Source organism: Zophobas morio, unplaced genomic scaffold (genome assembly GCF_036711695.1).
Source record: "Zophobas morio isolate AGI-343-1 ecotype UQ-CSIRO unplaced genomic scaffold, CSIRO_AGI_Zmor_V1 ptg000010l, whole genome shotgun sequence".
Lineage (NCBI taxonomy): Eukaryota > Metazoa > Arthropoda > Insecta > Coleoptera > Tenebrionidae > Zophobas > Zophobas morio.
In genome coordinates this window covers 7,717,722-7,729,833 of record NW_026972115.1, presented here as the reverse complement: position 1 = coordinate 7,729,833, position 12,112 = coordinate 7,717,722, and the positions used below count along the sequence as shown (strand labels likewise).

The 12,112-nt window shown below is 35.6% G+C and overlaps 2 protein-coding genes across 2 annotated transcripts in view; one reads left to right on the top strand and one right to left on the bottom strand.

The window, feature by feature from the left end:
* The window catches only part of LOC135126384 (uncharacterized), a 100,031-nt gene extending 89,762 nt beyond the window's left edge, over nt 1-10,269 (bottom strand). Inside the window, exon 1 of the mRNA XM_064052401.1 lies at nt 10,247-10,269. The gene's annotated coding sequence lies outside the window, so the exon portion shown is untranslated. The remainder of the gene's footprint in view (nt 1-10,246) is intronic.
* LOC135126383 (homeobox protein engrailed-1-B-like) lies at nt 2,305-7,876 on the top strand. The gene is made up of 3 exons (XM_064052398.1): nt 2,305-2,384; nt 3,588-4,153; nt 7,294-7,876. The coding sequence occupies exons 2-3, from the start codon at nt 3,625-3,627 to the stop codon at nt 7,617-7,619; spliced, it is 855 nt and encodes a 284-aa protein (XP_063908468.1). The 5' UTR covers nt 2,305-2,384; nt 3,588-3,624; the 3' UTR covers nt 7,620-7,876.
* Nucleotides 10,270-12,112: the final 1,843 nt, after the last annotated feature.

The following is a 12,112-nucleotide window of genomic DNA, read 5'->3' as shown; positions in this document are numbered from 1 at the left end:
ACTCATATGCCATTGTTTGAATACTTGCAATGAATGGGAAGTTTAGAAAACATTAAAGCAAACAAATTTCTTGAAATTAATTCACCGTGGATTACTAGGTAGGTACGTTATTGACAAAATTTCATTTTCTATGTCTCACTTAAACAATAACCAAAGATAATCGATTGTAGTGATAATTCAGAACCATTATTTTGTGTGGGTGTCATATGTAACACTGCTTATTGAAAGTCGTCAAATGAGAATTTTTGTATTAAATAAGTGTATTTGAATGTTCTTTTTATTACTTATATGAAACTCTATTCAGGATATTTTATTACTTATTTTACGACCGATTTAGGCTAGTGACTAGCCATCTTCAGGCCTTTATATTAACAAAAATTATCACTAATAATATTACTACATTTTTCTCTCCTTCAGAGCATTTATTGTAACGGCTTTAGTTGACGAGAGCTTCTCCCGATTCAGATTTTTAGTTTTGTAAATATAGAATAATATGATCAGCTATATTTAGCCAATAATAGAAGGGCTAACCAATTCAAAACCAACTTCATTAATTTGCTGTAACGTAATCAAAGACTTGTAAATGAAAATTATTCCATGGAGTTTCTGCACACTTTTTTCTGGAAGTCTAGTTAATAATAGATACTTTTTTCCCATAATTTTACTCTACTCTGAGTCGTCCAACATAATTATTCCTTTCTTGTCGGAAAAACTGATGCGGAAACTTTTCCTACCGATTTTTGGACATGAAATTCACTGTAAATAGGTACGGAGGGAACCACTGGATTTTAATTCTGTTAATAGTTCATTTGTTTCCAAACTTTAATAATGGATTCTTGTTTCCTTCATAACTATACAATACGATCTAAAATATAGGTAAGTACTGTGCATCGTTTTTAAAAGTGGTCATAGAAATTTCCATCTTAAATTTTATAGCTCAAGTTAACTTATTATTGGAATAAAGAGAAGAATTTTTTTTCTATAATGACAAAATCACAAATGAAAAATTTCATCTCGATAATGGACATCAAAGGCGCAATTTTAGTGAAATTATCTTTTATTTTGTTCAGTTCTCAGTATTTGAATACCTACCTATTTCTTTTCTAAAAACTGAAAATAGAGGTGTTTAATGAGTAAATAAAAATTATTCTGTCAAAAATGACCAGTCTAAATAATAAATTACAACCTTGTACGATGTACCTATTTACACTTAGGTATACCTAATAATAATTTTTACTTTTTAAAACACAAATTAACAGTTTACTACAAAAATGGTTTTCACCCTAACAAAGGTTAACATGAGGTCTAAAATTTAACATGGGAATCCCCATGGGTACTTTTAAAAAAGATGCACAATATTGGAAAAATATTCTTCACACGCTTTTCATCAGTTTTCAGATCTTTGGGCACCCATTGGGCAGATATTTTTTTATTCAAAAGTAAAAACATTAGATTTTATTTTTCTTTTATTAATTTAAATAAATATTTTCATTAACGATTCTGCGCGTCTACTGTTAATTAATATATAAATTAATCGAATTAGTGTCACACCACATACCTACCTTCAAAACGAGCAATAATGACTAAATTTAATTAATTAATCAATACGAAACCAAGCCCGCCCCCGCCCTCCACTAAAATATTAAAATCCGCAGCATTCCCCAAACCCGACCATCCTCAACCCATCGCCCCATCCCTCCTCCTCTTCCCTAATTAAAAAAGCTCAATTATATCAGGTCGTCTCGCAACCGGCCCGCTAATTACCGATCGCTTTCCATCATCGCGTCCAGAAATCCGTCAATTAACGACGCCAGATTGATAAAATCATTATCTAAACCACTTATTAATTCATACCACTTGCGTATGATATTGAATTACCACGTTTACAGTGCAGACTCCGCCTCGGATCAACAAAAACAAACATACTTACGTCTCAATCTGGACGCTCGCCTCCCCTCCACGCCACTAAACCAACCAGATTTGAATTTATCCGGCCACGCCCACCTTGCCATTGGCAGATATCGCTGAGTGAGATGTCGACCGGACGTAAACCGCCGAGACAGAGAGGGAGCGAAAATCAATATGCGGAAAAGCGGAAAAACGGCACAGGGGAAAATCGCGAAAATCCGTCAGCGGAGATGGGTCGCGGGCCGTGCACGGCCCGCCGGCTCTCATCAAGTTCGGGTTGGAGAGAGAGGGGCGCCGCCGCGGCAGACAGAGACAGGCGCATTGACCGGTGGGCGTGGCCAGCGGAGACTTCAGTAATAAAGATGACTATTTTGAAAACTTACTCAGTTTGACAGCGTACTTTTCGAGGTAAACACTCCGAGTGCAAAGTGAGTGTGTGCAGAGTGCAACTGGAGTGCTGGCGTGTGCATGGAAAGGTAAAGGCGCACGGCTAGGCATTTAGGCAGGGTGGCGGCCGCCGGGGGCGGCGAACCGGACCGCGGGGGCGACCGGGGGCGGTTTCATAAAAAAAAACACTTTTTTATTTTTCCAAATTCGAGAATCATCGACGAAACCAAAAAATCAACAATTTTCTTCCATGGCAAATTATTTTTTTGCACTTTTTGAAAACCGGCGTATGCCTAAAGTTTTTAGACTTTTTAGTTTTAGGAAAATTGCTTCTATAAACGGTTTAAATTGTAGGTTTCGGATTTTAAAAGCTTTTTTTACTCTCGCTCAACGGCGCCTCTCCGTAAAGATCAATTTTGCTTGCTATTTAACTATAAAAGTAAATAAACCGTAATTAGGAATTACGAGGAATCTTTCAAGCATTTTTTTATTAGCAAGTATTTTTTTTAATAATTTCTTCAGGTTCAAATAAAAAAGTCTTCCAAAACTCCTAATTTATGTTTTTTCTTAATATGAATTTGCTATTTTTTGTTACAAAAGTAACTCAACATTTCTTTAGGGGCTCCTAGAATATATTTTTTAAACTGTTTATCATAATAAAAACAGGCATGAGTTTCTGGTGCCCCTAAGTCCATATCTCTGTACCTAATTAAATCTACCATCAAACAAAATTCACCCTAACAGCGCTGGTTTCTCTGTTTTCCAAAAACGCACCCTTTTTAATTTTTCAAAATCTTGGAATAATGAGAAAATTAAAAATCAACAATTTTGTTGAACCGCAAATGTTTTTAGCACATTTTGAAAATCGTTCTATGTCTAAAAGTCCATAATCCTTTTATTTTTGGAAAAATTGTTTCGATAAACATTGCAGATTTTAGTTTTCGATTTAGAACGCTTTTTTAATTTTCGGCGAAAGACCCATTTGCCTAAGGGTCAGTTTTGCTTTCTATCATGGGTACTTTGCAAAAAATAGATAAAATCTTAAATACGTAGGTACGTAGTAGAAGAAATTTAGAAAAATTAATTTATTCCATTTTAAAATAAAAAAAAACAACTTTTACTAATCTCCTAATTATTTTTTTATATATTTTTTTAATATGAAATTGGTGAATAATAACTCAAATCAAAAATTTTTCCATCACCCTTAAAACAGGAACATGTCCCTAAGGCTTCCATATCTTTATAATTAAATCTACCATCAACCGAAATCCACCCAAACCGCTGATTTGCAGCTGCCTTCGCACCCCCCGCTACCGCTGCTAACCCAGAATGGCCTTCGAGGACAGATCCAGCCCAAGCACGGCGGCGCCCGCCGCCGCGCCCAACTCCCCCGAGTCCTCCAGGACCTCTCCGTACACCTGCACCACCATCTCGCAGGACTCGCCTAAGGACTTCTTCCGCATCACGTCGTTCGCGCTGAGCCCGCGATCATCGCCGTCGCCGCCGCCCGAGCCGGAACCCGCCATCCAGACGCTCAAGTACTCCATCAGGAACATCCTCAAGCCCGAGTTCGGGAAGAACGCCGTGCAGAAGACGCGCGCGAGTCCCAAGATCGGCTTCCGGCCCTACGAGGTCAAGGAAGAGACCAAACCCTTTTCGACGGCCCCGCTGGGCAGCCTGTGCCAGGCCGTGTCCCAGATCGGGAGTCGGCGGAGCCCCGAACCCGCGCCAAGGGTCGCCACCCCGGCGAAATCGCTGCTGCCCAACCCCGAGGAGGTGAAAAAAGACGAGGGGTCGGTGCCTACGCTATGGCCCGCTTGGGTGTACTGCACTAGGTACTCGGACCGGCCCAGTTCAGGTAAACTGGCAATTTCAGACTCATAAATTTCCGGGCAGGAATTTCTTCCAGTTGATTCTGCCCACCAAAAATTAATTGAGGTTTTCTTAATCTACATCTTGCACGGAGCCGGGGCAAATATTTGAGATAGCGACCTTATACCTGAGATATTCCGAATAAATTTCGGCGATTATTTCGTGGTTTTTGTAATGACGTCATACATCAAATCCGGTCTTTATCTCGGAATTAATTCCGACCAGAAATAAAGAAACACAAGACCATGACAGAGAAAAACTGAAACAGGCGGCGCCTTATCAGATCTCATAAGAATACGGTAGCCGAGGCTAATTGCTTGAAAAACGTCAACTCGAAAACAATAGAAATCTCGATGATGGATCTCGGACGTTAGGGTGAAAAATATCGCTTTTACCTTTGGTGATGCGGTGACGACGTGTCGATACATCAGATCGAAGATAAATGCTGCTGTATGTTTGGTTGCATAATTATCAATTCGACGACTTTGGCATTTCAAAAACTGTGGGTTATTTTATTTCTGTACATAAAAATAAGACATTCAATATTAGTCAGTTGAAACTAGCAACTCCGGAAGTACTAATGGTAAAAGTAACCTCCAAACAAATTAATCTAAAGAACGAACATATTTAAAATCAGCATTATAATTTACTTGCATCGTTAAATGACGGTGTCAGGTGTGGAATAAAAAATTTAATTTTTATCTTAATTGGTAACTAACCGCTGTAGTTTTTTTATTGTCGACTCTTCAAAAAAAATTATTTCATAATTTGTTGGTATTTCCTTCTGGCACTTCTTAAAGAAAAAATAATTAAAAAAGACAAAAAAGTACAAAATTTTGAAAAAAGTTACAAAAAAAATGTCTCAGTTGCTCTGGATATGCAGGTAGTTACCTTGTTTCAACTTCTATTTTTTAACTTCAGCATTAGTTTCTTTATTCTTAAGCGAATAAAGCGTATTTTTGGCTTTTGAGTACACGATGCCTTAAATGAGACAACCTATTTTTGAAAAAAGGTGGCTTTATCGTACATCTTGTATTTCGTTTTTTTATCAGAATATCTTGTATAAATAAATTGAATGAGTTGTTTTAGAGCACAGAAATTGCGTTTTGTTTAGACGAATTTACATATGCTGTAGATATACTACTGTAATATATTTTTTCGAACATTTAATCTTCTTGTTTTTATTAAAGTTTTCGATTATCACTTTTTTTTCATACCTCCACTTTATGTACTTTGTTTATTATATTGCTATTCGCAAAATTTTATCATCATCCAGTTGTTGGTCACTGGGGAAGCCAAATAGCAAAATCTTGTAAAATATGCATAGTAGGTAGTAGGTAAAACACATGTTCAAAAATTTCCACAAGGAATAATGTACATAATAATAAATAAAATTGTGACAAATTAGCATATTTAGGTATACCTATATTAATTATTTTATGGTCCAGTGGATCGTTTTCAACCCATGTAATATTTTATGATATAGATAATACCATAAAATATTCAGATTTTTTTGTTTTAACTTAACCCATAGATTTAGTAACAATATCACATCATTTCAAATAAGAATTAAAAATTATAAAAATCATTAACTTAGAGGCCAAAGTTCGCAAGGTTGAAAACAATACCTACACTTATTAGTAAAATTAAGCCAATGACAATGCCGACGTTTCGAGGCCTGCTGCACTCATCTTCAGCCTACAATATCGAAAAAGACTACTAATGAATTTTATTTATTTTTGATGGTATTCATTTTGGCGCTATGATTTATAAGATTTTGGACTTTTTTTCTATGATTTTTACTTTGCAAATATAAATAGGGGAAGTATTTGATGTCTCCCTATCGTTTGCTGAATTTATTAAGTAGAAACATAATGTCCAGATCCTATTAATTTGAGATTTGAGATGTAATTTAACATTATTGTGGATTTCTCAGTTTATCCCTACTAAAAAATTTGTGACACAAAATAAAATAAATTTCATCTATCGATATATGTACCTATATGTGAATCCTAACAAATATTTCAAATTAGGTAAGACATTTCATGGAAGAGTGAAAGAGTGATCCAAAGATCAAACATTTACTAAAATTTATTTAAAAGTCTTCTCTCTAAATGATAACATCTTTCCAAAAATTATTAAATAATTATTTAATGAAAATTAAACTCTGAGATACAATTAATTTTCGATACAATTATCTCAGAAACGACATATCCATTCTCTTTGACATTGTTGTAGGACTTCAGCGTTGATTTATTAACTAATACATATTTATTTGTCCCTTCCAGAAGGATGGTAACGTCATCTCAGAAAGCGAACAAAAATTTGTCCTCTATAAAACTTTCGAAATTTTTCCGTAGCTTCATCACACATACGTAAAATGTTGAGAGTTAAATTTAATACAGTGAGCAGTGACTTGATATAAGTCCTTCATACAAAGAAATTATTTAAGTAAATATTAGTTTGGTGTAAATGCAAACGTTGTATCAAGCTTGAAGTAAAATATTTCCTTTGAGTATATCCACAGTTTAAATTATGGGTCCATAATTCCAGTTCTAGATAGTTATAATTTAATAAGAAGATGTATGTGTGCCGTTAGAGCTTTCAATTTCTCCCAATTTCTATATTTACTCGAAATCAGTACATCATCTCCTCGCTTAAAATTAAAAATAAATCGTTGGAAAACGCGTTTTTGTGAATTTATGTGCCTCTGTCAACGGCCTCGTTAAGTGCTTTTTAAACGGTGTATTTTTAGGGCCCCCAGTGGCTGGTCTAGAATTTAATAGCGAACATACACCACTAACAAGCCATCAACAATGTCTCTCGCTCATCTTAAATGGCCCCATAATAAGTTGTCCCTTCTGTCCCCATATTTCAGCCGAAGTTAATACCTCCCTAATGTCCTCTCTGCAGTTCGCTAACTGCGCCACAATTGCTCTAATTAGAGACAAATGTCGACCTTAGCTCCACTGTCATGAATACCCTCTTTAGGGAGGTACGAACGGCTATTGATCAAAACCGGAGCACAGGACCGTAACGGCTAACGCACGTCTCCCGGGCATTCCAGCCGGCAGATTTATCGTTCCCTCGATCCCAAAATTTCTAGAACAGTTTTTGTGGTTGCAGGCCCCCGCTCCCGTCGCATGAAGAAGCCGACCAAGCCCAGCAGCGAGGACAAGAGGCCGAGGACGGCCTTCTCCAGCGCCCAATTGGCGCGCCTCAAGCACGAGTTCAACGAAAATCGCTACCTGACCGAGCGCAGAAGGCAACAGCTCAGCGCCGAACTGGGCCTCAACGAGGCCCAAATCAAGATCTGGTTCCAGAACAAGCGCGCGAAGATCAAAAAATCCTCGGGTCAGAAAAATCCGCTGGCGCTGCAGCTGATGGCCCAGGGCCTGTACAACCACTCGACGGTGGCCTGCGACGAGGAGGACATGCCTCTGTCCTCGTAATCCACCCCCGAGTAGCCTCGAAGCCGATCTCATTGTATTTATTATGTACAAATTATTTATATCGTTGTTGTGTAAATAGCTGCAGAGTACAGGTTGACAAAGGCGGCCCTCATACGTAGTTATGTAATTTATAATTGTATCGCTTGGATTTTGCGTCGAAGTAACTGTAGTTATGTAGATGTAGATGCTATGTATGATAAAAGCCTTAAAAATAGACTGATTAAATATCTAGAGTTTAGGAAATCGTGCAATGTTCTCTTAAGACTTTCTTGTATATATGAAACAATAAATATTGTTCTTCCACTGCGTGACTCATTCCAACTTACCCCTACTCCATCAAGACCGAAAAAGTATACACAAACACAAAATATAACACTTTAAAAGAGAAAAAGTTACGAATTTTGCTTCGCAACAACAGTTACGTAGATGATGAGATCCCTCGTTCGATAAAAGCTTCAAAAATAACCCGATTAAATATTTAGATTAAAGGAAATCGTGCGATGCTCTCCCGACTTGTGTATGTCAAATAATAAATATTGTTCTTCCGTTGCGATTGTTTTATTCCGTCCTTTCAGCAGGGGATTTATCACGACTCTTTTGACTTCCTCGCTCGATTGAGAGATTGAAAGAAGGCATGCGAAAAGAATGAGATACGATTAAGATCTTGTAAGGTTTGCGTTAACGATATTCATAAACAACTGTCACAACCCAATAAAGTAATTAACGGTGACTTAATTGACCTTATCTTTTCAACATCTGTGGTCGTACTTCTTGCGTAAAGTGGGATTTCAACGTTTTAATGTTTATTTCTACTTAGCAATTAAGCGATTCTACTTAAAAAAGGTCATTAATACTCGGTACTCGACACTTACCTTATGCTATTTTTCTGTAAGAGTAAATTTAAAGAGCTGTTCAGCTTGTAGCGTCCATTTATTTACCGTTAAGTACCTAGCCGGCGTTGTGAAGATAATGTTACAGATAGTGTTACACTTAGGACAAATAATAACTCAAAATGTCCGTGTCGGTGTACCTTTACAGTTTGGCGTCATGGAAACCGGAAAAACGAAAAAATATAGCCGAGAGGTTCGAAAAATATCTACCAATAAAACTTCTCTTAAGGAAATCAAACTTCGAATGGTAATTCTTAAATGCTTCAAACAATTTTTATTTTTCAGTAGAACTGCCCTCTCTTTGAACGCACTTAAGCCATTTCTTCTCCAAATGTTCAACATCAGTAAATTAAAATTCTTTTGATTGCTCTTATATCGCTAATTCAGATCTCTGTTTCTTCAACTATTACGAGAAGATTTGTCCGGGAACTGCTATCTTTTTGGATCATTACGTGATTGCCCAAAATATATGGGGACAGTTTTAGTAAAGAACTCAGGATCAATTTCCAGTAGTTAGATCAAGACTGCGTCATACCGAGAAGATGAAATTTCAACATTTAACCTTTTCTATTAATAAGAGGGAAAAAATAAATACCATGCCAAAAATCTAGGTGGGCCTTTTTTTTCTAACCACAACCTGTGTCAATGAAATGTGCACCGTATTTCTAATGGTGTAAATAAACATATTGCTGTTATATACTCATAGTCAAAATAAGTATATATTGATGAAGCAAAAGAACCAAATTAATGAATAACTAATAATAACAAATGGACTGAATTGGACATACGTGAATGTAGATTTGTTTATGGATAATACAGTATTGTGTTGGACAATTACTTGATAGTTATTTTTAGGCTTCATTTAAAATTCTTTTATACCAAGCGCTATTCACATTTGTTTAAATATTCCACCACTGACTCTCAATATTAAATATACAAAAAAAAGTGTTTACAAATAGATTACAGCACGTGATAAGTATAATTTGTGACAATATCTAAGACGAGGAACCTCAAATTCCAAGTGTCAAAAGCAATTTATTCGACTAATAAACGACTTGAAATAAATTTTTATTTGCCAAACTGTATTTTATTGTGTATTTTGCCAATTTCCTGAAACAATAAACTTCTTTTTGCGAGTGCATCTAAATACATATTATTCCGACGACACGGTCATGCACAGTTATGTTTTATAAATAAACACATTGTGAAACAAGAGAACAGCACTTATCTCTATTTTTAGCACTCATAATAAAATAGATTTAGCACGCATAAATTGTTGTTTCTGTCTTCGTGAAATATTTTATTGTTTCTAAAAGAAGAGATTTAGCGTAGAGGCGCCATCACCACGCGAACAAAATTCAATTAGAAAGTTTAGCACCCACTTATTTTTTAGCAACATTAAAGAGCTACTCGCCTTTTTTGACAATGTCGAAGCTCGTAAAACAATGTTCTCTTTGACGGGCTGTTTACATTAGTAGAAATATTGCTTAAAACGTGTACACACTAATTCAGCTACAATTAGAAGATCACGTTGTAGTTTCATTTAATTAGTGGGTTTCTGCTTATCAGCACTACGTAACCTGATTAGTACAATTCTAGAAATTATCAAACTTAGTACAGCAAAGTCGTCGGTTGTGGAATACGTCCACTTATAGGTGAAATATACACAATATTCATTTTTAAAGCCATATGAAGTAATTTAAAAATCGTCATAAAACACAGACAGTGGAAACTTACCACTAACAAAATCCTGTTACTCGGTTCTCCCACCAAATCCACGAACACCAAAAACCAAAGGAACTATGTATTTTCAAAAACCGTTTACGATGAACTTAAACTTTTATCCACCAAAAACCAAAACAATTTTTTTTAAAATGACCGAACTTTACCTACTAATTACCAACTGAAGAGACGCTTCCGGTTCAGTGACATTATGAAGACTGGTTTCGATGCATTACACCCCCTCCCGTCCCCCTTCGCGACCTATATTCCAGCCGGCGAATTCTAAGAACCGAGTGGCGCAATTTTTCCAAGAAATTTACCGAGGTTTTTTTTTCCGAGAAATATCGATTTTATAAATTCACACGAAACCCTAATTTTACGCCGTAAAAATGTAACGCTTAAAGCAAAAAGTGTTGAATAGTTCCTCGCCTCGAAGGCACCACAAATACCGAACGAGTTGATGCCATTCACTTGAGATTTTTCACTTTTACAGTTTTGAGTTTAGTGTTTTTTATTCTCTGACCGAAAACTAATTTAAACGACTGGCTACTTTTATGTTTTTTCGACGTTTCATGAACCTTAGAGTGTCTGTCTCTCTGTCTACCGTCTGTCCGGTTTTTATTAGGTAGATAATCTCCAAAACTACTAGACCGATTATTGTGAAAGATTTATATGTATATTACAAATATATCGTGTAGATGGTAAAACGCTAGCCAAAATTTGGATAAACATCCCCACCAACAATAGCATGACGTCATTTCCAAAATTTACATTAGTAAATATTATTTCAATTTTATAAAATAAGATACTCCTTCGCATGTGGTTTGTGCATCCGTGTTCAGTTTTACCCTAGACATCCAGATTTTTGGAACAAAAATTCAAAATTTTATTACATTTGCAATTTAACATTTGAAACTGCAAAACCGAATGCTCTGAAATCTTGGAAGCGTTTTAAGGTTATCATAAACATAATAAATTGTTAATCAAAATTTTTTCGGTTATACCCCCCTCAAAAAAGTGATGACGTATTTACGTATTTTTACAATTTAAAAATCTGTGTTGAGTTTTTACCTAGATTTTTAGCGAAAAATTCAAAATTATGTTTTATACATAATTTAACTTTAAAAATGCAAAACTGAATGCTCTGAAATTTTGCAAAACGTTCTAAGGTTATTGGAAGCATGATAAATGGTTAATTAAAATCTATTCGTTTACGGCCTTCCCAAAAAATTATGACGTCATAAAATTTTATAAAATAACATGCTCTTGCATGTGATTTATGAATCCATGTTGAGTTTTTACCCTTGCATCCAAATTTTTTGGAAAAAATCAACATTTTATAACAATATTTTACAATTTACCTTAGAAATTGCAAAAACCGAATGCTACGAAATTTTGCAAATCTTTTAAGGTAATTGAAAACATCGTAAATCGTTAACCAAAATTTGTCCATCATCTTACAATTTTGTGAAATATGTTCTTCAGATTTATGAGTGTTTTGGGAAAATACTGAGTGTGATTAATTAATTAAACAGTTCACTCTTTTACGTTGAGGAGACAAAATTAAATTTCAATTCCTTTAGCAGCTGATGCTGATAACCTAATAGTCGAATTTTTTTTGAAGTACAAACATAAACAGTCGAAGTTAAGCATGTACAGAGAAAGTGAGAATATCTGTTTTTCCCGTTGCTTATTTTATTATTTTTAAGAAACGGAATTTGTCGGACCACACTTTAAGGGCAAAGGAATTTCTGTTGAAATCATTTCCGATTTTTTTTCTAAGAATGAAATCTTCTCGAGATACAATTTTTTTTTAAGAATATGAAACCTTCTCGGGGACCAAACTGTCTTTTTTAAGAAGGTGAAACCTTCTCTAGGATC

Coding starts and splice junctions, on each gene's coding strand:
- LOC135126383 (XM_064052398.1), top strand. CDS start 3,625: ATGGCCTTCGAGGACAGATCCAGCCCAAGCACGGCGGCGCCCGCCGCC. Junction 4,154..7,293: donor CTCGGACCGGCCCAGTTCAG/GTAAACTGGCAA, acceptor TTGTGGTTGCAG/GCCCCCGCTCCCGTCGCATG.